The sequence below is a fragment of the Halichoerus grypus genome, chromosome 4, assembly GCF_964656455.1.
Source record: "Halichoerus grypus chromosome 4, mHalGry1.hap1.1, whole genome shotgun sequence".
Lineage (NCBI taxonomy): Eukaryota > Metazoa > Chordata > Mammalia > Carnivora > Phocidae > Halichoerus > Halichoerus grypus.
This window is the reverse complement of record NC_135715.1, coordinates 164,295,681-164,321,994: the sequence shown is the minus strand read 5'-3', so window position 1 is coordinate 164,321,994 and position 26,314 is coordinate 164,295,681. Positions and strand designations below refer to the sequence as shown.

The following is a 26,314-nucleotide window of genomic DNA, read 5'->3' as shown; positions in this document are numbered from 1 at the left end:
TAAGAAAAGGAAAACTGGCCATGGAGCCACCACTCAATGTCAGTCACTGCCATTTGAGATAAGGACTCTCTCCTTTTTCATTGTCTCTCTCACTTAACCTCTGCCTGGTTTCTTTTCCTTCCCCTCTGGGGACAGGAGAAGGGGAGAGGGGGGAAGAAGGGGAAAGAGTACTTTCTTTTCAAGCCCGTAACCACTTGGATTCAAGTCTGTAAATAAAGGTTAAACTGAGAGGGAGCCGGGGTGAGCACAATAAAGGCCGCCTTGAACTTATCGGGGGCTCGCTCCCCCACTGGTCCGGCTCCTGGAGCCTCCGTTGAAGAAGCAGCTGCAAAGATCAAACCTTTTAGCTATTTGGTCTCCCGAATCCAATCTGACTTGGCCCCACTATCACCCACTGACATTTGAAATGCGTCTATTTAAAAAGGAGAAGAGAAAAGAGCACAACTAGGAGGAAAAACTATGCCGGCGATGCCATTCCTGCAAGGCAAGAAAAAGAAATATCCTGTGTGTGTGTGTGTGTGTGTGTGTGTGTGTGTGTGTGTGTGTGTGTGGTTTTTTTGTTTGTTTTTTTGTCTTGGTCTTTTCCGCTCTCTCTGCCCTCACACTGCCACATTTATTAATATGATGATAAGGATGACTTAAACTGTCTGAGTGTTTCTAGAAGGCGGGAGGGAGGGGGCTTGGGAAATGAATGGACTGAGCCTATCCCCTGCTTAGTCACAGAACTGTGCTTTGAAGGGGGTCCTTAGGCTCTGGGGCTCTGGCTGGTTGAGTGAGGGAGGTCACTGGAGGAAGTTGGCTGGCCTGAGACAAAGACAACAGGCACATCCCTCAGAGGAAGGATGTCCTTAACCTGGCCTCTGAATCCCAGACCATGGGATGGGCTCCTGCAGGCTTGCCATTTGGTGGTCAAGGAGCATTAGATGTGCCCATTGAGACTCTGTCTACAGGGGAATTTCGAGAAGGGGAATTGGTAAATGGGGGTTGTGGCATCATTTCCGGCATCTGTAGGTGTCTAATCCAGTGCTTTTGAGTCTTGTTAAAATGTAGGTTCTCATTCGGTTGGTCTGGGGTGGGATCTGAGATGCTGTTTTTCTAACAAGCTGCGGGGTCATGATGATGCTGCTGATCATGGACCACACTCTGGATAGCCAATGTCCTTGGCACAAATGTAGAGGGTCCACAGGGGAGGGTTGGGGCCTGAAGCCACAGCAGTGAGGGCAAGGGTTATTCACAAGTATTAGAAATGATTTTAGTTATCTGAAGGCAGACCCCAAGGTGGCACTTGGTTTTCCCACATTTACTCCAATACAGTGGGTGTTTTATAACCTCAGAAGAGATTTCTTCCCAATAAGGAGTAATGCATATCACAGTGTTTCTCAAAGTGTTGTCCCTGGATTGGCTGTCATAGACATACCTTGAGAGCTTCTTAAAACTATAGTTTCTGAGGCTTTTCCCAGACTTCTTCAATTAGAAGCTCTGGAGGGCTGGGCAGTTGGGGGACCCAGGAATTGACATTTATCAAGTTTGCCAGCTGATTCTTTTTTTTTTTTTTTTTTTAGATTTTTATTTATTTATTTGATAGCAAGGAAGACAGTGAGAGAGGGAACACAAGCAGGGGGAGTGGGAGAGGGAGAAGCAGACTCCCCGCTGAGTAGGGAGCTCGATGTGGGGCTCGATCCCAGGACCCTGGGATCATAACCTGTGCCGAAGGCAGACGCTTAACCGACTAAGCCACCCAGGCATCTCTATGAGTGATCTCTTTTAAACAGTGTTTCCTTAAGCAAAATGAAGTACCTTTCTTTCCTTCCTACCACTTTTTTTTTTTTTTTTAACTTTCCCTTACAGGTCAGGTGACAACCAAGGTTTGAGAGTTTTAAAATTAATTTCCCAGGTACTGTTGTGTCTCACCTGCTGACTTGCTGAGTCACCTCAAGAAAGGCTCATCCCTTCTCTGTGCTCTAGTTTCTGCATCTCTAAGATAAGACTAATAATGCTTGCCCTTAACCCACTCACAGATGAATTTCCAGTTTTATTAGGATAAAATCTGTAAATCCCTTTGTAAATCCCTTTGGATTACTGAGAGAGAGGACGATAAGAAAATCTAACACACTATTGTGATTTCTTTAGTACTTATCACAGAATTACCAGCTGATGTCCTATAGAACATTTAAAAAAAATGAGCCACTTTAAAAGGTCTTCACTTCTGCAAAAGATACATTTCTCATCTCTCCTTTTGGACATGGGCATGACACTGGCTGCAAAGGGGGCCTATGTATAAGCCATGTAATTTAATTCTATTTTGAATCCAGTTCCTAAAACATGGGCAAGATAAAGAGCTGTATCACTAAGGTGCAACCAGAAAGGAAGAGGCAATGGGAGATGATTGATAGCCGGGTAGGTAGGTAGATAGACAGATTTTATATATATGGGTTGATTTAGATATCTGGGCTATATCTATGTAGGTTTCTGTATGTGATAGGTATATGTGTTTATACATAAGTGCACATATACATATGTGCAGATATAGATTTAGTACAAGGCATTGGCTTACACAGTGGGGGCTGACTAAACAAGTCTATAGGGCAGGCTGTCAGGAAGGGAAACTCACAGGTAAGCTAGAACTTCATAGGCATTGGCTGAAGCTGTTGTCCATAGGCGGGAATGTCTTCTTTCTCTGAAGAAAGTCTAAGCCTGCCTTTAAGGCCTTTCAACTGATTCACCAAGGGCCACCAGGACAGTCTCTCTAGTTTACGGTCAACTGATTAGAGAAGGTCATTACATTTGCCATATCCCTTCACAGCAGCATCTAGATTAGTGTTTGATTGAATGAGTGGGGGGCTGTCATCTGGCCAAGTTGACACATCAAAGAGCTATCACAGTTCATTTCTTGTCAACCTGGCACCCACACACATCTCCTTAAACTACACTTAGTCTCCAAATAAAGCAGTCCTACTTTCACCCAACATGGTACAACTATCCAGCACACAACTGAAAACAGTTGTGAAATTTCCACACCCCCCACTGTTTCTGCCACTTTCCACCCTACCACTTTTTCACATGATCTTACTACCACTCCTTCATAATTTGTTCACCTCCACTTCCATTAAATCCCTACCACTGATCTTTCCAAGGCCAGTATTCCTCTTGGTTCATTTCTATTGTTTTTGTGACAGAAAGCCAACTTAAAAATAAGACAGCAACCAACCTGTTTGATGGCTTTCCTTGAAGTATTTTTCCTTAGGAATAGCTGTCCACGTGGAATGCTTATAATTACCAGGCACAGTGCCTAACGTCATTTACGTAGTATTTTATTTAATTCCCATGACAACCCTAGGATATAGGTATTATTGTCTCTATTCTCTGGGTGAGGAAAGAGAACCTTAGAGTGGTTGACTTAACTGCCCAAGATCACAGAGCTAGGAGGAACGGACAAAGCTGGGTTCTGTGCCAAGCGTAACTTTCTTCCAAAGACAATGCTCTTAAACACAACTAAGATATTTTGAAGGTTCCTATAACAGTAATGCTTCTTCAAGGGTGATCCGTAGGCCATTTATAGCAGAATGAACTTCTGTTCATGTTAAAAATGCAGATTTCTGGCCCAGCCCCACACCTAATAAAACTGCATCTTTAGAGACAGACCTAGGATCCATCAGTTTTAACAAGCTTCCCAGGTATTTTTATGTATTCCATGTTTGGAGCAACTCTGAGGTAGGAATAAAAGAAAGGATTTTCAAAGATGGATCATCTTGGCTGTTGGTAGGTTTCAATTATTCATGTTGTTGAAAAGAAGCACTGTGAAATGTGGAGAACAGCATTCTAGATGGGCTGGGGCCAACAAGGTGGAAGGCTTTCCATTGCTCGGAGGATAGGTTATGCTAACTAGAGAAGTTTGCTCTTCATGCAGAATTTTCCCTCTTCCCATAGGGTTTTGCAAAATGGGACCCTACCAAAGCCACAGATCACATGGTCAGAGGACCAATCTCATCATATATACCAGTTGCCTGACACATCCAGACACTACCATGAAATGCTGTTATTACTACCCCCATTGCAATAAAGATAGCATTGGATGGACCAAGAGTTCATATTACAATGCAATCCTTGGTAACAAATATATACACCAGAGATTTATAAGACCTTTTCATTACCCTGGTTTTGCAGATAAAGGCAAGTGTTGGGGAGGAAAGGAGCCCGAGGAACTCTGAAAGGCAATGATTAAAAAAAAGAAAAGGGAGGGTGGTGAAGCTTAGTCTCATTCCCAAGCTAGATCAATCATTATTCCAAAGTGATTTTTAATCAAATCCAACATATGGTTTTTATTAATTTGGGGGCAATTCCCCTACCATCTAGTGCAATAAAAAAGGATGTTGATATCATAAAAGATTATAGCATCCCTTATCAAGCTAGCAAACAAGAAGTGTAAAATCCAAGATAATGAAATAAGTTGAATTGCTTCTTCCTTCCCTCCCTGGTTTTATTGTTATTATTTTTTTATTGCCAGAAGTTCTGAGGGGAAGAGATTCAGAGCTGGGTTATGAATAAATTGTGAGTCAGGTTCATTTCCAGGATGAAGCAGATACCAAGGGCCCAAACTTCTAACAGCCTCAGTGGGAAGAAAACAAAGTACTATCTCGAAGCTCTAATTTGCAGGCATGATTCACCCATATTCAACTTTCTGTTTTTTAAAGATAGAAAAAAAAAAATCTGAGCTTAGGAGGTTTTCTTTTCTTTTCTTTTTTTTAAGATTTTATTTTTAAGTAATCTCTATACCCAGCGTGGGGTTTGAACCTACAACCCCAAGATCAAGAACCGCATGCTCTACTGACTGAGCCAGCCAGCTGCTTCAGGAGGTTTTTTCCTCGTCAGTTGGTTTGACCAACTGTTGTTCCTATTACTATAGGTTCATGCTGCTTTCTCCGGAGCTAAGCCCAAGGACAATGGAGGCTAGTAGATCTCCCATAATAGTCCCACCATAAACATTAGGTTCCTCCTCAGGGAAGGCTGGCTATCAAGGCTTTTTAGCTCTGCCACTGTGAACTTCTGCAACATATCCTCAAACTCTGACCCACTCAGATACAGCCCAGAAGAGTGAGGTTGGTAATACAGGCAGGGATGACCCATTACTTTTGAGAGTTGCTAATCTACTGTTGAGAGAGACAGGGAGGGATGGGCAGGAGAAACACGTTGGTGGAGCGCTGTGCTAGGTATGTTTACACAGGTATCTTATTCATCTCCTTAAACATCCTGTGAGGCAGGAATTATTGCTACCTGCTCATAAATGAAGACTGTGTCTCAGAGAGTTTCAATGATCCACTCAAGGTCATACAATTCGTCAACCCAGGCCTGTCAGACTGGGAAGCCCAGCCTTCTCCTATCTACTGGTACCTGCCAAGGTGATCACCTCCAGCCACTGTAGCGAGGGGAGAAGCCAGGAGGCAGGGGGCAGAGGTCGCAAAGAGTCTTTCTGTTCCATTTCTGTTCCCACAGCTCTTGGGGCGGCCAGGTTTGGGGAATAGAAGAGGAGCTCATATCACCTGCCTTTCTCAGGAGAGCTTGAAATTGGCTTTTCCATGAGGGAAGCAGGTTAGTGTAGAGCTTGCCAAGCTGAATGATGTTCTTCTGTGAGCCAGCTCTGTGTTTCAGAGAAAAATTCTGACCCGTAGAATTTTTTTTCCGCCAAACTGCACTCTTCAGGTTTGCCAATCACCCTGCAGATTGCCATAGCACAAGCGTTCAAGAAAAATTACCATAGAGGGGCTAATTCACAAAGAAGAAATGGTCATGCCATATTTTGTGGGATGAACGGATATCTTAGCTCTGGCTGCTGTAATAAAAATACTACAGATTGAGTGGCTTAAACAACAAATACTTATCTCTCACAGTTCTGAAATCTAAGAGTCTGAGATCAAGATGCCAGCAGATTTGGTTCCTGGTGAGACCCTTCTTCCTAGCTTATAGATGGCTGCCTCCTCATAGTGTCCTCACATGGCAGAGAGAAAGAGAGCAAGCTCTGGTCTGTCTTCCTCTTCTTAGAAGCACTATCAATTTTAAGGATAAGTAAGGACTACACCCATCCTGAGGGTCCTACCTCATGACCTCATCTAAACCTAATTAACTCCCAAAGGGCTCACCCTCACATACCATCATATTGAGTGTTAGGGCTTCACCATATGGATTCCAGGGAGGGGGGAACACAGACATTCAATCTATACCAGGGATTCAGTCTTGGCATTAATGAGAGGAGGTTGGCCATTTTCTGTTCTCCCGATCTAATCCACGGGAGGCATGGCAGGGAGGGATCTGACTGCAAAGGAACAGCATCTGAGGAGCAAGCAGACAGAGCTTCCCCTCCATTTTTGCTGCTCTTGAATTGCTTTCAACCTAAGGAGAGGCCTCACAGAGGCTTTTCAGGGGACTCTAAGAAAAGCTCGCAGGGATTTTTTTTTCAGCTGAATGAACTGCTGTTTCAGGCTTTAGTAACAGGGCATATAAGAAAAAAAATCTTTTCCTGTCATCCTTAAGTAATTTTTCCAACCTTGATGCCTGGAATAGAAGAATTTCCTTGCAACCTCAGCATCCTGTTTCTAAAAGTCGAGAAGCATCTCAGGATAGTTTGTGGAATGCCCTGTGTGATATGTGGTGCGTGAAGAAAAAAAAAAATCAACATTTAAGGCACATTTCTTAGATTAAAATGCAAGAGAAGAGCACACACTATAGATAGAGTTTGGCAGATGAGGTTTCCCACTAATAGGGCTAACAATTTAGAAGAGAATGTCATCAATTGTAATATAAGTTTACTTTTCATCTAATGAATTTTAATGGCAGCTTTCACCATGAATGCCAGGAATCCATAAGAAACAGGAAAACCTGCCTGGAAACTTACTTGATAGTCGCTAAGGCAAAGTCTCTAGTATTATCTCTGCTCTGTTTCTAAAACACATTATTTTCTCACAAAACATTTATAGCACAAAGAATATTCATCATATTGCTTGTACTCACTGCAACCTAAACGCAGACTCTTTGAGAAGTCTTATTTTTTTTGCATATCTTATTTTGTTATTCAAGTGATGAAGCATATTTTGCAGGGAGTTACACCTTTTTAGAGGCAGATTTTGTTCTGGAAGATGGTGCAGCATTTCCATTTCTCCCTTCTTTACATACCTGGTTTTTTGTCAGCAAATGTAACTATGTTTGACAAACCAGTCCTGTAATCTATCCTTGCCAAATAGTGGGCTGCAGTGGGTTTCCAAATTTCTCATTAGGAAGATATACCTTTCTCAGGAAAAAGGTAAAATGGACAGGCATTTCTCAAGATCTTGAATATTTCTTTCACCAGATTTTGACTCAAAATAGAGACCCTTGTCACCCGAAAGTCATCTTTGTCCTTGACGTAGCTTTCAGGCTTAAACCTGACTGTTTTCCTGATAAGGCTGTGCTCCCCATTAGCCATGATAGAGAGTGGCCGGACCACACAAGCTCACATTGACCCCAGCTCACCTGACTGTAGACTGAGATGAGGTAACCCCAAAGCTTCCCTTTTTGTTGTCTTTTTAAGTAGAATTTTTGACGTTAGGAGATCGCATTTTGCACTCATCAAATATCAAAAATCCTGGGACTGCAAGCTAGATGCTTTCGATAGAGGTGAGCTGTAGAATACCTTGTACAGACATTGCCCTGCCAAGCTCTAGCCCCTACCATCATAGATGCCACATGACCCCTCTAACTAGCAGGGCTATTGCACTGCACAACTGTAGGAGGCACTGTTCACATCATATTGGGGGAACGGCACTCCTACGCGAGTGCTGCCTCCCGAGTTGTGTATCAGAGTAGTGCTACTCGCCACATTAACACAAAGTCAGTCACGCCAACGGGCAAGATAACTTTCTTCCAGAAATCTTCATGGTTCTATGCCCTGGGGGGATTCTCACCATCCTGGGTAAGCAGGTCCTCAACTCTTCTCTAAAGCCCTTGAAGCTACACCTCTGGATGCCGCCCCAAACGCCATTATGAATTGCATTAGTTTTCTATTGCTGCTGTAACGGCTGATCACAAACTTGATAGCTTAATGTAAATGTATTACCTGCTAGTCCTGCAGGTCACAAGTCCGGGATGAGTCTTACCAGGCTAAGATGTAGGCTGGCTGTGTTCCTTTCCATCGGCTCCAGAGGAGAATCCATTTTCTTGCTCATTCAGACATTGGCAGAACTCAGTTCCATGCTGTTACAGGACTGAGAGTTTCATTTTCTCATTCTGTCTTCTCCTAGACACCTCTTCTGGTCCTAACACATAGATTCCTGTACCTCAGGGGAGTAACAGAGCATCGAACCCTTCTCACGCCACCATCTCTCTGGCCTTCTGCCATTGACTTGCTCTCTCATCCCAGTCCTCTGCTTTAAGGACTCGTGTGATTGGATTGGACCCACCTGGGTAATGCAACATAATCTTCCCATCTCCAGGTCCTTAACCTTAATCACATCTGTAAACTCCCTTTTGCCAAGGAACATAACATATTCATGGTGTCCTGGGATAAGGATGAGGACATCTTTGGGAGCCCATTCTTCTGCCTACCGTGTTATTTATTTTTTTTAAGATTTTATTTATTTGAGAGGGAGAATGAGAGAGAGAGAGAGAGAGCACAAGAGGGGGGAGCAGGAGAGGGAGAAGCAGACTCCCCGCTGAGCAGGGAGCCCAATGTGGGACTTGATCCCGGGACTCCAGGATCATGACCTGAGCCAAAGGCAGTCGCTTAACCAACTGAGCCACCCAGGTGCCCTGCCTAGCATGTTATTGATTTAATTATTTGGCCTTTTCAACTGGTTAAACAATAAAACCAATTATTTATTGAGAACCTACTGTGTTTTAGACAATATTAACTGTTACTGCTTTTCTCCATCCATAGCCCTAGATTTCCTCATTTAATCGTGTTGGTGACCCTGTGAGGTAACACTGATGTCAACCAAGAGTGCAATTAGCTGTAAAGAATGGAAGCCCCGACCACTGCTACTTTATTGTTTTAAAATAAAAAAAGGAGTTATATAGCGGCTCAATTATGCCTTCAGGATCTCCAGACTCTCTCTTTGCTGAGAGGTAGAATACCGTAGTAGTTACTAGCATGGACCTTGCAGCCCATTGCATGGGTTTGTGCAAGTTTCCTTCTCTACAAATGGGAATAATAATATAATCAGACCATGCAGTTGGTGGAGTAAGTGAGTTAATGCATTTAATGTGCTCAGAACCATGCCTGGTGTGTATTAAATGCTCAGTAAGTGTTGACTATTTTAAATTATTTCTGCATGCTAAATGTTATTTAGCATGTTGGCTTTTGGCTTCATATCTTTATGCCTAACACCTCGTGGCAGCAAGATGCGTGTTGTACTTCTAGCTCTGACAGGAAGGAAAAGAAAGGAACAAGTGAGAAAGAGAGAGAAGGGGGTGCTATTTGTATCAGGAAGGCAAAAGCTTCTCAGAAATCCCCGGCCACTTCTCACTTCTCATTGGCCAGGCAAGTGAGACTCATGATGTTCTCTTTATCGAAGGAAAATGTGAGAAAGCAAGCTTTTTTTTTTTTTCATATAATGAGGCATCTGGATGGGCAGACATCCATTACCCCCGTCCTTTGGTCACTGTTCCCCAGTCTCCCAAGAAAAGGGTGACCTTTTCAGTAAAGAAGGAAAACAAGTGCTAGAAGACACCAGCAGGATCTGCACGGTTGGTCATGGGTACATTGGTCAGTGTTTAGGAGTCTTAGCTACACATGGGGCAGAGATTTTGATGGGAGGCTAGTGGGAGATGCGGAGATCGGGGAGAGCCTCTGGACAACGGAGAATGTTATGGGTTGAATTGTGTCCTACTCAAAAGATATGTTCAAATCCTAAACCCTAAGACCTGTGAGTGGAGACTTCTTTGGAAATAGGTTCTTTGCAGATATAGTCAAATGAAAATGAGGTCATGCTGGATTAGGTTAGGTCCTAGTCCAATTCTTGGCATCCTCATAAGAGGGAAATTTGGACACAGACACACGGGTAAGATGCCATGTGATGATAGAGGCAGATTGAGGTCTGCACTAAAGCTAGTGTCATTCCAAGGCTTTGGGGACAGTAAAGCTTCCATCTGATGCTTGTCATACTTGGGTACAGTCTGGCTTGTCTCTGGCTCTAGCAGGAGAATCAGCCAAATACCCCTGCAGTCACCCATTGCTGGGGATGAGAGCAAGAAAAGGACCCACGGACTCAAGGCAGAGCTCCAGCCAGGAGCAAAGCAAAAGGCTAGGCAAGATCCTCCTTTGGGGAAACCTACCTGGTCAGCACAATCTCTACTCTTAGAAAATTCTGGCCTTGTTTCATTCATCTACAGGTTACCCTGGAATCCCAGGGCTCAGACAAACAGCTTGCATCCTCCAGAAGTTACTCTGCCTTCTGGAAGCCTCAGAGATCCCTGGGATACCTCTCCACTGGCTTAGCACAGTGTTTCTGAACTTCATTTTTTGGCCATGCCATGGTTGTTACTATATCCATTTGTATCATTATTTACTTAATGTCTACCTAAATTATTTTATTTTATTTATTTTATTTTATTTTTAAAGATTTATTTATTTTGAGAGAGAGAGAGTGCGAGCGGGGGGAGGGGCAGAGGGAGAGGAAAAGAAGCGCACTCCCTGCTGAGCGCAGAGCCCCATGTGGGGCTCAATCTCATGACCCCAAGATCATGCCCTGAGCCAAAATCAAGAGTCAGACGCCTGACCGACTGAGCCACGCAGTCACCCCCTAAATAATTCTATTTTTAATGAAAACTTATTTCACTACTGTAAGTGAAAAAAAAAGCCAGGAACGTTTTGTCCTAAATAGAAGACAATCATAAAATTAATACAATTTCATTAATACAATGAAAGCAAAACAAAGTTATTAAATTCAAGGTAGAGCCTGCAGAAGTCTGAGGTCTGCTCTCTGTCGATAAAAGAGATTAGCAAGTTGTAGGGGGGTGTTGAAGACATACTAGCAATTGACCAAGTCTTTCTTCTTGTAAGAAGCAGAGACTTAGGAACAAAATGCTTTCTCATGGTGATCGTGTGCTATTTGCCACTTAAAGACAGATTCTTTGCAAATCAGGACTAATAATGGTAAATAACATCGATCCTCCTTCAGCTGATATAATAAATGCTTTATGTACATTATTTCATGTCATCTTCCCATCACCTAGGAGGTCAGCATGATCATCATACTGCAGAGGCGGCAGCTGAGGACTCAGGAACCAGCTGGCTCAGCTCACCCAGCTCGTCAATGCCAAGAGCCCCTTGTAACACACCTACCACAGTGCCGGCCCTAGGAGGGGGTATCCTCCCATGGAAAACTGGGGTGGAGGGGGTGTGCCTGCCAGTTATCACACCCCAACCTTGGCCCAACATGGCTCCGTCATCAACCCCACTCCAGGGAGTTCGCTGGGACAGGGTGATGGTGTAGGATCAGAGTGACAGGCAGCAGTAAGGTCTTAGCTAAAGCCCCCGAGGGAGCTGGGGATGCACCGCCAAGGAGGGACCGAGATGTCCTAATGCCAGGTCCTTGGGAAGGACCTCACTGCTTCTCAACACAGCATGGCAGGCCCTGGCAGCGGGGAATACTCAGATTTCCCCACCCTCCAGCCTTACATGGCACAGGCCCGGTTTGTGTGTTGGGGTGGGGGGCGAAATATCCGTGGAGGAAAAGTTCCATGTTTCAAACAAAACCAAGTTTCACACATCCAACACCTGTAAGACAGTCGGTTCACCTGCAGATACTCCTATGCCCATTGCTCTACTGTGGTCTCTTCTGGGGGCCTGAATCCTGTGATTTTGCAGAACACAGCCTTGATTTTACAGCCCAGAGAACAGAGCCTTTGAAAGTGGGACCGCACTTCTCTGAGGCTTCCCTTTTAAAGCCTGGATGGAAAAAAAAAAAATCACCACGAAGAGGCACAGCCCCAGGCCGAACGCTGTCACACTGCGAAGGTCAAGAGAGGGTCAGGAGAAAAACGGATATTGAAAGGCCACCTGGAGAGCAGGGCTCTGCCTGTCACCCCGCCCCACCCTGCCATCTCGCACCTGGGGGGTCGGGAGGCAGGATGGTGGGAGGAGACAAAGCCAAGGCTCCACTTTCCAATCACCCCAAATGCTGCTTATCAAAGGGATTTTGACTCCGAGGTGGTAGAGCCATAGGGAGCACGGAACGGGGAAGGTATAATATGGCTAAAAGCTGCTTTAATAAAGCGCAGGGCTGGGTCTGAGCTTCACTCTCCATAAATCAAAGGGGCGACACCACGGCTCTCTCTGAAGATCAGCAAGACAGTGCATTGTGGGGCTGGGGCGGCTCTTAAATCTAATCGACAGCTTTTTGAGCAAAAATACGGCCGGGACTGGAGGATGGAGGTGGCTGCATGCTGGAAAATATCCTAAGGAGCACGCACATTTCCCAGGTGATAAGAATGCTGAATGGTTCGGAGCCGAGAAGCCTTGGAAAACAATTAGCCAGAGAAGCAAGATAACCTGTTGAAATTATGGCCCTGCACTTTACTGCTCTTAATAAATTTCCTGGCAGCCTCCTTCCACCTCAGAGTGCTGGTCTGTTTATACCTTTAGTAGTTGGGGGAATTAAGTCATCAAAGTTTCATCTACCTGTCTGACTTCAGCCAGAAGTACAACTTATTTGCCTGGATACCTTTCAAAACTGCTGTCTACATAGATTATAATTTAATATATAGTGGAACTAACACAAGGCTGCCTGTTTCTTGGGTCTCAAATGTCAAAATCTGCATTTACATGTTCTGAATTTTCTTCAACGGTGCACACACTTTAGATAGTAATCACCATGGAGGCCTTGAAGAATTAAAAGAAGTTGCACTGAGATTTGCTTTTAATCTCCATGGGGGTAGCAAGGAGAATCATGGGCCCAGAGCTGGATTTACTAGCCACTTCACTAGCCACAGCTGTTCTTAGTCTCTTGGGGCCTCAGTTTTCTCATCTGTAAAATGGGTTTAGTGTGCGCACTTTGCTGATGTGAAGAAAAAATGAGCTGAATGTAGGGAAAGCAACTATCACAGCTCCTGGACACTCAATAAATATTAGCTCTCTCCTCTTTAGTAAGAGCTGCTGATTTGATGAATTTTCCAGTTCAGTTTGCATAGTGCTTTCATTTGGGCTGGTTTTAGGTAAACACTCCTTTGTGAAGTGATCCCCCCCCACCAAGTGCCGAAGTCCCTGGAGTCCCTAAGTCACTTTTTCTTGTGGGGTCTGAAATCCCAAAGGCAAGTTCTTGATTCCTTTAAGGCTCTGTTTTCTCATGGAGTTTGAGGATGAAATGAGATAAATTATGAGAATCATTTAGGCCAGGATCTGGCACTTGCTAGGCACTGAATAATATTAGCCACTATCAGTATTAACCTCCCATCCTCCCACCCCCATCACACAACCTGTATTCCTCCTTGCTCCCAAATCACACATAGTTGGAGGGTTCCTGTCTCTGTGCGGATGCTTGTGTTCTCTTCTGTAGCTGGAATGCCAATACCCTTCCTTGCTGGGCCTGTTGACATTCTTTGCATCCTTTAGGCTGCTTCGGATGTCATGTCTTCCATAAAACCGACCCGATCCTGTGCACACCCAAAGTCAGAAGTCAGGCTTTTCTTGTAGTAGACACCTCCCATGAGCACTCACCACCATCAGCCTTGAGTTTTGGTCCTTTGTGTACACGCAGGTCCTTGAGGGCAGAATCCAAGCCCTGTCCATGTCTGGGATCCTCTGCAGCGTTTTGCAATGTTTGACCTGAAGTAGCTGTTGGGCTACAATCGAATCTCACTTTATTTTTGTACTTCTTATTTCATGGATGAGACAGAAGAGCTACAAAGTCCAGGGTTGTTAGGTTTCAGTTAAAACTATTTTTCTATGGTGTCACACACTGATTATTGTGCAGCAAACTTAGGTATGTGGGCTTGTTTGGGGAGAGGCAGTTACAAGCAGCCAGATAAAGCTTCGGTGGAAAGGATGATAATTGACCGTTAAACATTGACTGCGGAAGCACCTCTCCTCCTCTTCCAGAGGACAGGGGCCATGCCTGATGACCTCTGAGAGGCCCATGATTAGGAAGGCACAGGTATGATGTACATTGGGCCACAGGCCCAGGAAGGAGGCGAGGCACCTGCCCACACTGCAAAGCAGAGAGCCCACTCAGGAGGTGGCCACCGAGTGCCAGGAACATAGGAGTTCCTCAAAACATACTTCATGAATAAAGAGAAAGTCAGCTTTCTCCTTTGGGTGGCCCTCAATTGCCTGGTTGGCTTTTCATGCCTCAGTTTCTCCAGGTGTAAAATAAGTATGAACCTGATGTTCTTTGACTCCATGAGAAGCAAAAATGACTGTGATCATGAAATATTCAGCATGCACTGTAAACAGTAATTAGTGAGAATAAACATGGCCACGAACAAAGAAATCTCAACTGTCAAGACACTTACAAAGTAATCTCTGGTTCCTTTGGATACGCCTAAAGAGCGTTCATTAAATTTTTATTTCAGTACCATTGTCGATAGGACTCAGTTTCCTTACAGAGTCGGGGAGCCCTCCAGTTCCCCACCTACAGTTGTTGAAAGGAACAAGTAATGCAAAGCTCTTGCCTAAAATCCAAGGAATTATACAATAATAATAGTAATCATCTGTCACTAAAAGTATTTCCATCTTAGTAGGTTGCAAGTAATACATTTTCTCTTTACTTAAGTCTCTCTTTACTCTCTAAATAATGCATTACCCACTGCATTTACAATTTCCTAGCCTGCTTCGTGTTTTAAATTAGAATCTGGCCCGCCCACGTGAACTAACACCTTCTACCTCAGGAATCATACTGGGCGATCTTTCACAACAACACTTGGAGATTTATGGCTTGGGCTGCCAGGTGGACCGTCAGCGGCACACAGCAATTCAGCAAAAGAACCCTCACACCTCATTTCTTCATTCAAATGAATTCAGCAAATATTTCTTGAGCATCGAGACCCAGGTCTCGAGACCCAGGCAATGTGTTACAAGTACGATACTCTTCAGAAGGCCACATAGACATGGAAAGTAATCATCGTAATAGAGGTAATAAAAATTTTATTGAGGATCTGAGGAAAGTATCTCAGTGTCATTCAGGATGGAATTGCCTAGTGTGGCTCAGGAGGAGGGCTGCAGCGAGGTTGGTTGCAGATAACTGAATCCCTTCGAGCAGACGGAAAAGGGACTTAATGTGGAAAGTTAGGTGCTTGCAGAATTCTTCGAAGGGCTAGAGAAGCCAGCTCTAGGCGGGCCTTCTAGGAGGACAGCTCTGAACAGCATTACAGAACTGGTTCACCGAGGAAGTGGCGACCTTTTCGAAGGTCGGAAGACGCCCCGACCGTTGGCACAGAATCACATTGCCCCAGCGGGGATCCGTGCTCACATGATGGGTGGCCCTCACACAGGCTCTCGACCCCCAGGAAGCGAGGGGCCGGACATTCTTACAGGAAATCAAATGCCTCTGTCACCCTGATTGCCAGCAGTAGCATGCCTGGTCCTCGGTTCCATCCTCTGGAGTGTTTGGCCTGATCATAGGAGCTGGGCCTCACATGGAACCACAGCCGTGAGGGAAGGCAGGGAATTGTGGTCTCCAGGGCGAGTAGCCCGGCCCCGCAGTAGGTCCTGCTACAAGAGGGTGGGAGGGATGTGAGGCAGCCAATCTCCTGTTCCTGCCTTGAAGTCTTCAAAAAGAGCTGCTGGATCCCGGCCTCGAGGGAATGAATGAGGATCCATAGACGAAGGGCACTTTGAGCAGCTATGTTTATTGTGTGTTGCCATGGTACGGAGCTGGGAAATGCACACGTGGCTCAAATAAATAAAAGTAATTTGGAAATAACAGTAGCACAGAATATAAAGCTGGGAGCAGCAAGACGTGAAGGGGTGGCATAGGGGACTGATTCTGGAGGGCTTGGGTCTTTCGACTTTAGGCTGTAAGTATGAGGGAGCCACAGAAAGGTTTTAAGGAGTGAGTGTGTACCTGTGTGCGTGAGCATATTTGTGTGCATGAGTATATGTGCAAATGTGGGGCAAGGATTAATTTTCCTTGACTGCCGGGTATGTATCTACAGTGGAGCGCTGGTAAACGTTGAACAACGGCCTCTTCAGAGGGGAAAGAAAAAGTCTCGATTTGAGGCTGTGCTGATATCTGTGTTGTAAATGCCTCCCACACGGCCTGTGGCAAACTACCAAGGTGGCATCACTGGACATGGCGTTGGGGAGAGATGTGGACAGCGGGCTCTCAGGAGCTGGCTTAAATGGATTCTGGAACCCCTGTATATGTCATGTGAGTTAATTCTCAAAACAAGCCCCTAAGATGTGGAGTGGTTCCATTTCACAAATGGTGAAGTCGAGGCCTAAAGAGATCAGTATTTACACCACTGATTAGCGCTTGAATCTGGTCTTAGATCCAGGTCTGCCTGTTTTGAAAACCAACATCTTTCAACAAACCTATGCTGCCTCTGGAAGAGTAGCAGATGTGGTCTGATCTCCACTTCCACTAAAGTCCTTTGGCAGACTAGAGCAGAAGCTGGGACGGTAGCATGAAAGAGTTCTAGACAGTATACAAGCAAATGGGTATGTACGTGTTCCAGTCAAATTGTATTCACCAATGCAGGTGCTGAGTCTGTAGAGTATAGAGGCGTTTGGGAAGGAAGCATGGTCAGAGGTAGGAGATCAGCGAGAAGGCTAGGGAAGAGGCTGGGTGAGAAGCAAGAGGCTGAGCCAAGGCAGGATGTCAGGAAGCATGGACAGATTGGGTTCGGTGGCTGGCCTTCCAACGTATCAGATGGGGATGGGTGGGAGGAAGGGGCGGAGTCGTAAACAGGAAGTCAAGGATCATTTCCAGATTTCTGGTTTATAGCTGTGAACATGGGGGGAATTTTGGCCAGGACAGAATCGTGAGAAGCAGGTTTCTTTGGAGAGAGCTTCTGCTTTCAGTTGGAGCGTGTTGAGTCCAAATGGCCTGTGGAAAGCTCAAGTGGGCACGAGCAGTGGGAAAATGGAAATGCATGTGCCTGGGAGATAGCTCTGAGCTGGAGATTGTGAGCAAATCTCTCCAGAGATGGTAGCTGAAATCTTGGCTGTGAATGAACTTGCCAGAGAGTCTGGGGAGGTCTGAGAACAAGCCAATAAAGAAGCTTGGGAAACAGGGATGGTCACAAGGAGAACCCACTCAGAATCATGTTTCCATAGGCAAGGTAAGAGTGTTGCCAGCATGAGAGAGGAGGGGTCAGCGGTGGCGGATGCTGTGATGAGATGCCCAGATCCCACCTCAAGAATGAAGGACAATTTCGGGTGCCTGGGTGGCTCAGTCAATTAAGCGTCCAACTCTTGATTTCAGCTCAGGTCATGATCTCAGGGTCGCAGGATCGAACCCCATGTTGGACTCCATGCTTAGTGGAGAGTCTGCTTGGAATTCTCTACCCCTCCCCTACCTCAAATAAATAAATCTTTTTTTTTTTTTTAAGATTTTATTTATTTATTTGACAGAGAGAGACACAGCGAGAGAGGGAACACAAGCAGAGGGAGTGAGAGAGGGAGAAGCATGCTTCCCACAGAGCAGGGAGCCCGATGCAGGGCTCGACCCCAGGATCCTGGGATCACGACCTGAGCTGAAGGCAGCCGCTTAACGACTAAGCCACCCAGGTGCCCCACAAATAAATAAATCTTAAAAAAAATAAGAAAGAAAGAAAGAACAATATTCCCAACCTCTGTGAATACCTCTCAAAGATCGTCTCCAGCTGTCAGCCCCCTTTGGGGATTGCCTCACCTGAAGAGAACTGCCCGGTTCTGGGTCCCACCTCCTTCCCGGAAGTAGCCGATACCCACTGACCAACACAGTGGTATAAAGGCCCGGCTTCCTGGTCCCAAGTTGGGACAAGTCTGAAGGGCCACTGTAGCTCCAGGGTTCCCTGTGGAGTTGGCTGAGGCCTAAGCTGGGAGCACATCACTGCTCAGCTTCTCCCTCTGCCCAGCCCTGCTTTCTTGCTCTGCCTTCTGTGGGTACTGAGCCCAAGTACACTCTCAAACAAACAGCCTGCTTTCTCAGCTCCATCTTACACGTGTTTTTTGGGAGCCTGGCATATGACAGAGGTTTTCTCCTCATGTCCTCTGCCCTGTGACGTTGCTGTTCAAGGGTGATCAGGACCAGGCCAACCTATTCATTCATCACATCCTAAAACAAACATGTGGGGAGTGAAAACCAACACTCTGGTGTCTTACTGACCGAATAAAGCTTTATTTTAATGCAAAATAAAATGAGAAAAATTTATATATTCATATATAACAACATCCAAAATGTTTTCTGTGGTACAAATGGGATCATCCTAAAAAGTCTGTAAAGAATTCATTCACCGCCCCCGTATGCCAAAATATGATTTCACATAATTTATCTTCAGAACTTATGAACAGACTTGGTGTCATAAAAGCACAGGAAAACACTAGAAGAAGTGACTGTATACACAGTGGGGTTTGTTTTTATGTTCCAGTAGTAAACAGCACGGCAGTCCACATCAAGGGAAGAGAACACTCTTCCAGAGCTGAGTCAGCAGTCTTTGGGGTTAGTTCACTCGGCACTCCAGGCTGGGGAGTTAAGCCCATCTTTAAAAGTCAGGCGCTGTGTGATTCTATTACTATTTAAGGACATGAGGGAGAAAAGAGTTTCCCTTAGAAGTAGTAGCTGCATATGAGATTCTAGGCTTATTTTAGATATCTACCTTTTATTCTCCTTTTTTTTTCAGAGAGGTGACTTTGTAGGGATACCTTATGGAGACTCCTCTTTCTGGTCTCATTGTGGCATCATTTCCCACTAAGTCGGTGTGAACTGGTAGTGCAGAGAAATACTCCTGTGGCTGTTTCTGGATCCAACTCCCCCCCACCTAATTGCATGAAATCTGGACTTTTTGTTGCTCCTGGACTCAGAAAGCAGTAGGGTGTCTACCCAATTTAGCACCAATTTGAAGGCGGTTCATTGCAGATTTCAGAGTTTAATGTCTATGGGAGTTTTATAGACACACATTCCTATCCAAACTCTGCAGACCTCTCTATCCCCCGAAAGGCTAAGATGTTTCTCCAAAGAAAGCAAATGCTGGGGTTATAGGTTAGGGGAACAAATGCTCTTTAAAGGCTGGATCCTTATGCATATAGACTCTATGCATGTTGTCGGGTACCTTTCCTTCTGAAGATAGTTCAACAAGTTCACGAATCTTTAAAGGGAATAATGAACCATGTTTTAATTTTATTTAGTTGGTGGCACAAATAAAGGTACAATGAAGTCACACACCTCCTTTATCGGGCAGCAGGCAGTTTGCTCCATGGGGTGACAGTGGGTCTGTGGGTCTCATCACACTCTTGATTATAAGATCTTTGCCCCATGCTGTCCTGTGGGGTCAATGCACGTTGACCTACAAATCTAAGAATAACGAGCTTCACGGTAATTTTATTTTCCAATTTTTGTTTGTTACTCAATTATGATTTAAGAAGATGCTCCTGTCTTTGGGATTGCCTTTCATCCATTGATTAATATTGTGGGGAAACAATTTTCTACCAAGAGTGATATTGCCATAGTCCAATGGCGCATGGGGTTAACGGGATGCAGTGTTTCCCTCCCTGGCAGAGGACTGAATTCTCCTGCACCTCAAAGTTTTCAGTGGTCTGCTCCCTTTCCTATTTCTCCTCCTGCAGAAAGGGATAAAACAGAGCTCCATCAAATATCTAGTGACTCAAGGCCAAAACATCATCACCAAAAACATTTCAAGGCCCCAATGACCCAGCGGTCAGATCAGGAGCCAGGTGGGTGTATGTTGGTGGGTTTGCCGCTCGCTCACTGTGTCACTCTGTTCCGGGGGTTATTATATTCTGAGCGACAAGCAGACACCTGATTGAGTCTTTCTAAGACCATAAATTAACCAGGAACTACTTCCTGCTACTGGGCACCTGCTGATTACAGCCTGGTCTTCTAAATACTCTAAACAACCTGTTCTCCTAGAGACTGGGAAAGAGTTCTGCAACTTCTGGGTGGTGACAGTGGAGGACTGGGACACAGGAATTTATAAAGCTTACATTCAAACTGCTCTTCATTGTGGCTTGGCTTCACAGAGCCTCTGTCACACACATTGGGCATGTGTTATACTTCAAGCAAGAAAAGAAAACTGCTATCATCTATTTTTTGTCCACTTTAACAGAACCTTCGCATCCCTGGCTGCCCCCTCAGGATTAACAAGTGTTTTATTGACTTTGTGTACAACACGAACCCATGTTTTGAGCAGCTTGCCCTGAGCCTGGAAGCTGGAGGTATTGTGCTCCCAAGGTGGCAACGTGGTGAAAACATGGGCATTCTTCCTACAAGAGCCCCTGCTCCAACATGCACAGAATATCTCAGCTTCTCGCACTGCCTCTGGCTGACCCTCATGTGGTCTTGGCCTTAATCCAGAAGGAGACTTCTGGATTGGCTACGTCCAATAGCCTAGAGAAATTTGGTTCAACTATGCAACAGACCGAAGAGCTGATTTTTAATGCTCCCCAACACGTTGCATTTCCCTCACTTTATCATTTTCTTCCGGAAAGTTTATTCAGTCTGAGGGGAAAGTGTCATTCAGGATGTTGGCAGAGAAGCCCCGTAGCTCACCTGCACTCACCTCTGGGTGAGCAGGGCACAAAACCGTCAACCTCCTTGCACAAACTGCCGAACAGTGTAAGGTGCTGGCTCAAGAGAGATGGCAGATGGCCAAAACCAACTTGACAAGTCTATTTTTTAAGAGGGCCATAAGTAAATTGTAGTTTAGAAAATGATACCTCTTAAAGTCCAGTAAATAACAAGTATTTATGTCTAAAACCAGCAGTTGCTTCATTCCTGGTAACGCAACTCTATTTTAAATAAAAAAAATAAAAGACTAAACTGGGCTGGATACTCTGTATATTCCGTAATACTATAATTTATTAAACCCTGTCAGTCAGAGGTATTCTAATCTCAGCCAAAATATATCTATATTGAACTCAAGACTTTTATTTATTTATTTTCCCCCTGGAGGGAATGGAGAAGGAGCAGTAAAGGCTTTAAGTCTCTTAAGCATCACTGAACAATTCCAGCTTGCTGTTTTGCTGGTCCTCAGTCTTTTGTTGTATTCTCATTTGGGGCAGTTTGGACGTTTTAGAAGTCCTGCTGGAATAAGTAGGAAATTACTGCAAAACTCAAAGGAAACGTGATGGGTTTTGGAGGGTGGGGTGTCAGCTTTTCAAAGCCCTAAGACCTTCTATTCCAATTGGAGATGCTGACCTCGGTGTTGCCCTGATTTTTGTTACTGAAATACAGCAGATAGATTAATGATCTGGTTTTATGCCTCTTTTCCTTTTCCTTCTGATTTTCTTTCCCCCTTTTATTGCTTTCGCCGTCAGACTTTTCAGAAAGCATTTTTATCTTGCATTCTCCATACCAGGAATCACATGCCTTCACACACACTTGCACGCGCAAGCACAAACACACACCCGTCAGCCACTGCCAGCTCCGGCCCCCTGGTTATCAACCCCAAGGCCACGGTCAGCCCCTCCCGGTCCCCAGGGCAGATGGCACTGTTCGGCACTGACTGTGCAGTGAGTTGGCGTCTCCAGAGCGCTGCTTCCTGCGGGACCCAAGCAGCGGGCCCTCTCTTTCCCAACTACATTTTAGCCCTCAAGTGGGATCCTGAAAGTAGAGGCCCCGGTTATGATAATTACAGGCAGGAGATTTGGGGATGATTCTGAAACTGGATAGCTCTGTGCTGTTGTGCCTGGGATTTGCGGGGAAGGAAGGTGAGGACCACGGGATTTTTGGCCCTCTTAACCCGGTCCTCAGAATATATTCCTTCTGGAAGCCCTGACTGGCTTTGCACATTCTCCCAGGACACTAATACTGCTTCCATATCTTATTTTTTTTTTTAATATAAAAAGCAAGGAAATATAAAATAGTTATACCAAATGAGTGGTACTGAGAGCCTGAGAAATTCTGCAAATAGGGAAATGCAGCCTTCCTCTGGGTATAAACATTTCAAGGAGATCACGAGTCATGTTTGCTGTTGTTTTGTTTTCTCAATGAAAAACTACTCATTTAAGATGCCCATATTTGCAGCCACTCTTCAGACTTAACAGCTTTCGTAAGGGGGCCGAGGCTGAGCCTCTGAGATGGCCTCCGCACTGCCAATTCGATGAGGCTCGTATGCACCAGGGAGGCCCCAGGTGCGGTGTCTCCATTGTTATTTGCCCGTCCACTCTCACTGATCTGAACAATTCTAAATGTACTTCAAATCTCCGGCAGTACTGTCTTTATGAGCCCTGTCCTCTCTCTTCCTTGTGATCCCCCTGCCCTCCTGTCCCCTCCTTTTCCCCTCTGGTCAGCAGTCCAGTGTTGCAACCTCAGTGAGAAAAACCTATCTATACCATGGAGAATTCTGAACAGGAGGAAGGCCTGAAAGTCTAGGAAGGGCAAAGGTGGTGTCACCTGTCTCCCTTTCTGGGCTGGGCTGAGCTTGGTGGTATTCAGCTACACGGCTGCAGTCATGGGGTTCTTCTGCCTGGGATCTTGGGCTCGGTAGGGGTACTGGTCTGGGCTGCCCCCGCGGGGCCCTGGTCTACCCATTTCCTGATAGGCTGGCACTCTGTGGTGCTGAGGAGGGGAAGGTGGGACATCTTGTCGGAAGGGTCCTTTATGCTGGGGGGCTGGCGGAGGAGGGTAATACTGAGGGTAGCGGAGGTCTGCAACCCTCACATCCGGGGGGCGGGGGTAGCTCCCCTTGGGAGGATGCACAGGATGAGCCCCTGGGTAATATGGAAGCTCCCTTTCCTTGTAGAGCGCTCGAGGTGTTGCCGTCAGATAGTCTATAGGATCAGCTGGTCCTCCCCTGGAAAGAGAAGAACAGACACATATCAGTAGCTACTAAGCTGGCTGCCCAGCTGAAGACCCCACTCCTCAGCCTCCCGTGTAGTTTGGTGTGGTCAAAGACTAGGTCTGGCCCATGGGGTGTGAATAGAAACGATGTGCACCCTTGAAAAGAAGAGGGTGAATTTTCTTCTTCCCCTCTCCCTCCTGCTGGCCATCGGAGTAGCCATTTTAAACCGCATGGAGGAAGCCACATGCTGAGGAAGGTCAAACAACAAGAGGGCAAGGGCCCAAGTCCTTGATATCACGGAGCCCCCTGTCAGCCAGGACTGCTTATACTCAGATTGGTGCCGGAGAGAGAAAGCTACTTCTACCTGGTTTATACCACCGTGTGGTGGCCTTCAGTGTAGTGGCTCAACTGGTTTTCTTTTCTTTTTTTTTTTTTTTAAAGATTTTATTTATTTATTTGAGAGAGAGAGAATGAGAGACAGAGAGCACGAGCGGGAAGAGGGTCAGAGGGAGAAGCAGACCCCCCGCTGAGCAGGGAGCCCGATGCGGGACTTGATCCCGGGACTCCAGGATCATGACCTGAGCCGAAGGCAGTCGCTTAACCAACTGAGCCACCCAGGCGCCCTCAACTGGTTTTCTAAAGAAGGCAGACTTGGGCTCTCCTAAAGCTGCGATGATTTGACCCCTCCTCTACTCTTCCCTATGATGACGGAAGCCTGTCATAGACACGGTGGTAGAAGTGTACAGGTTATTCAGAGTTATAAAGTTCCCGTGGACTGTCCTCACTTCTCTGCTCGGTCTGTGGGGTGCTGTTGACATGGGCCACGGTCTTGGTCTAACTCTGGTTAGCTTCTGTCACATTCCCCATGTGCCCTCCCCTCTCTACAGTTCCTAGAGAAAGTCCTAACCCAGAGCTGGGAATTATCCACCTAGAACTTGATCTAAAGCAATTCTATCAGCAAGCCAAGAGGCACCACCAGGCCAGGAGCAGAGAGGGAAGAGCCGAGCCAGCTGGAAGCTGCGTTGTGTAATGAGTAGGCACACAGAACGGTCCAGGGCAAGAAGAAACACTCACAGAAAGTGACCCTGTCTGGATCTCTCTACTAAGACAACAAGCATCCTCTGATCTGTTTGCTATAACAGAAGCAATACGTCTTTAAACAACGTACAGATGACTGCATCTTATCTAGCCTGGGGTTAAACAGATGAGTTCTGTTTGCAGCTCTTAAAATCCCATAAACCTTCTGTGTGCATATTCGCCGGATCCTTCCCATTTTCTACTACTCTCCCTTTTATAATTTTTTTAAAGGAAAAGAAAAAGCAACAATAATAATTAATGAAAAGCTCTTCAATGTCAGAGTACAAATTGGGAGAACACTTGAAAGAAATGACAGAGCTGTAAGAATACAGTGTCTGCGGTTAATCAAGCACTGTCAATGAGGGTCAGAATCACCCTGTAATCTGCAGAGTTTGATGTTAAAACAGCTCTGTAAGTTCCCCAAATCAATGAAGGTTTGACAGGCTCCAAGCTCCGGTGCATGTGGAAAGGAGCTTGTGAACACATTCATAACGATGAACAATAGCACTCTCTCCTTTTTGATGTCTTCATTTGGCTATGTATAATAATGAAAGATCCTTGAGCTTGGGGTAATTTAGTTAGAGTTTTCAGATAAAAAAATTAAATTGTTTGTGTACAGGTTATTAGAGCACCAACCGCTATTATTCAGTGCAGTTTGCTTTGCTCTATTTTAAATTGCCCATGACAAATACAGCACAAACGTATAATCTGTCACTCCAGCCCTGGGAAATAAAGGATCAGGGTTACATCTTCCCTTTCCTTTAGAATTTTATTTTTGATTTAGAAAACTTCCAGCATTCATTATATCTTTTGTCGTAAAATATTTTAAGGCCTCCCCCCATTTCTATTTCCTTTTGGTTCATGTTAGAGATTTCCGAAACACTTAAAAAAATATCCTAAACCTGTGCTTTCTCTCGAAACCTACTGAAGCTATTTCTCTGCATGAAGTGAAACATGTGGTTTTTCTGCACTCATTTTAAGCCCTTGGGATAAATCACTGACATTTGCAACACACAAACATTATCTGCCTTAAAATGAACATACAACCAATGCTCCCTCCGGACCCTCTTAGCGGGATTGTTTCCTGTTTAAAATGGAAAGAGAGAAAGGAGGAATTCCAGGCCTTGGACTTTCAGGGTCCTGTGCTCTCCACGGAGATTTCTCTCCTTTAAAACAGAACATTATAAAAGACAGGCACACCTTGTGTTTTTATTTTTTTTTATTTTTGAAGAGACAACCCAGATCAAGTGGTGACGAGGCAGAATCCACCCTGAATGTTGCTGTGACAGCCCAGGGGTGGGGTGGGGGGGCAGTTGTTATCTCTTCTCCCACACCTCACCCCTGAGACTCAACCACCTCTCCCAGCAAGGGGCAGGCAGGCTTCTTCCCCTGGGCAGTTGGGGAAGAACTCTTGAGAGTTCTGTGGACCCATATCCCTTCCTCTGACGGGAGGTTTTATGGCTGGGAGTTTGCTTACATGTGGCAGAAACCAAGTGAGGTAGCTGTTCTTTGTCAAGAAATGAAATCATGGAAACTGTCTTTTCCCGGAGAACTCATCAAAACAGTTATTGTTTTTAATTTTTCATAGTGAAGAAAAACAATGAACTGGCCTATAAAAACACTGTTTAAGGTTCAAAGAGTGCTAGAAGAATTTTCCTTCTTTGATGGGGGGGGCGCTGCGGTTGTTTATAATAACTTTTTCCTCAAAACTGAGCATTTCCTATAGACTTCTGCCAGAGCAACTTCTAAGGGCTGGTGAATATTGTGTGTGTGTATGTGCGCACACACAGACCCCCTGACAGAGACACACACACACACAAAAGAATGATTTTTAAACAGGAAAAAAATAAAGCCCTCCTCATTAACTTGTTAAGATATAGAAAGAAGGACAAGGAGCTGAAATTTTAGCTTTGTTGATCTTGAATTTCCCTTTTGTATATTTGGGTGAAATTTAGCGTTTGTAGGAAAGCACAAAAACCAGTCCATTCTGAGTCCTAAGAAATGCTTATCATGGCGACCGGTGTTGCACGTTCCCGGCCAACTCTGAGAAATCCAGGGGCAGCTTCCTCCAGAGACTATGATGAAAACAAGGACCCAAACAGCAAATGTATCGGTACTTCCAGACCCCTCGTTTTGCAGGTGACCTCATGAGTTTTATTTGTATGTATTACTAATTTTCTTAAAAATACTTTCAATTGAAACATCTCACTCAGGAACCATATTTACCTACAGAAGAAGAACGAGTCTGTATTTGCTTTCTTTATATACCTCTTTGAGGAGGCGATCATGAAAATATCTTTACTTTTAAAATTTTGTTGTTTTTTTTTCCACA

At 45.1% G+C, this 26,314-nt stretch overlaps 1 protein-coding gene across 3 annotated transcripts in view; it reads right to left on the bottom strand.

Moving 5' to 3' along the window:
* Positions 1-19,252: 19,252 nt before the first annotated feature.
* Positions 19,253-26,314, bottom strand: part of PARD3B (par-3 family cell polarity regulator beta) — a 995,854-nt gene continuing 988,792 nt past the window's right edge. For all 3 annotated transcript variants that reach the window (XM_078071225.1, XM_078071226.1, XM_078071228.1), the window contains one exon: positions 19,253-22,917. In XM_078071225.1, coding sequence (XP_077927351.1) covers positions 22,560-22,917 — 358 coding nt within the window. In that variant the 3' untranslated portion in view covers positions 19,253-22,559. The remainder of the gene's footprint in view (positions 22,918-26,314) is intronic.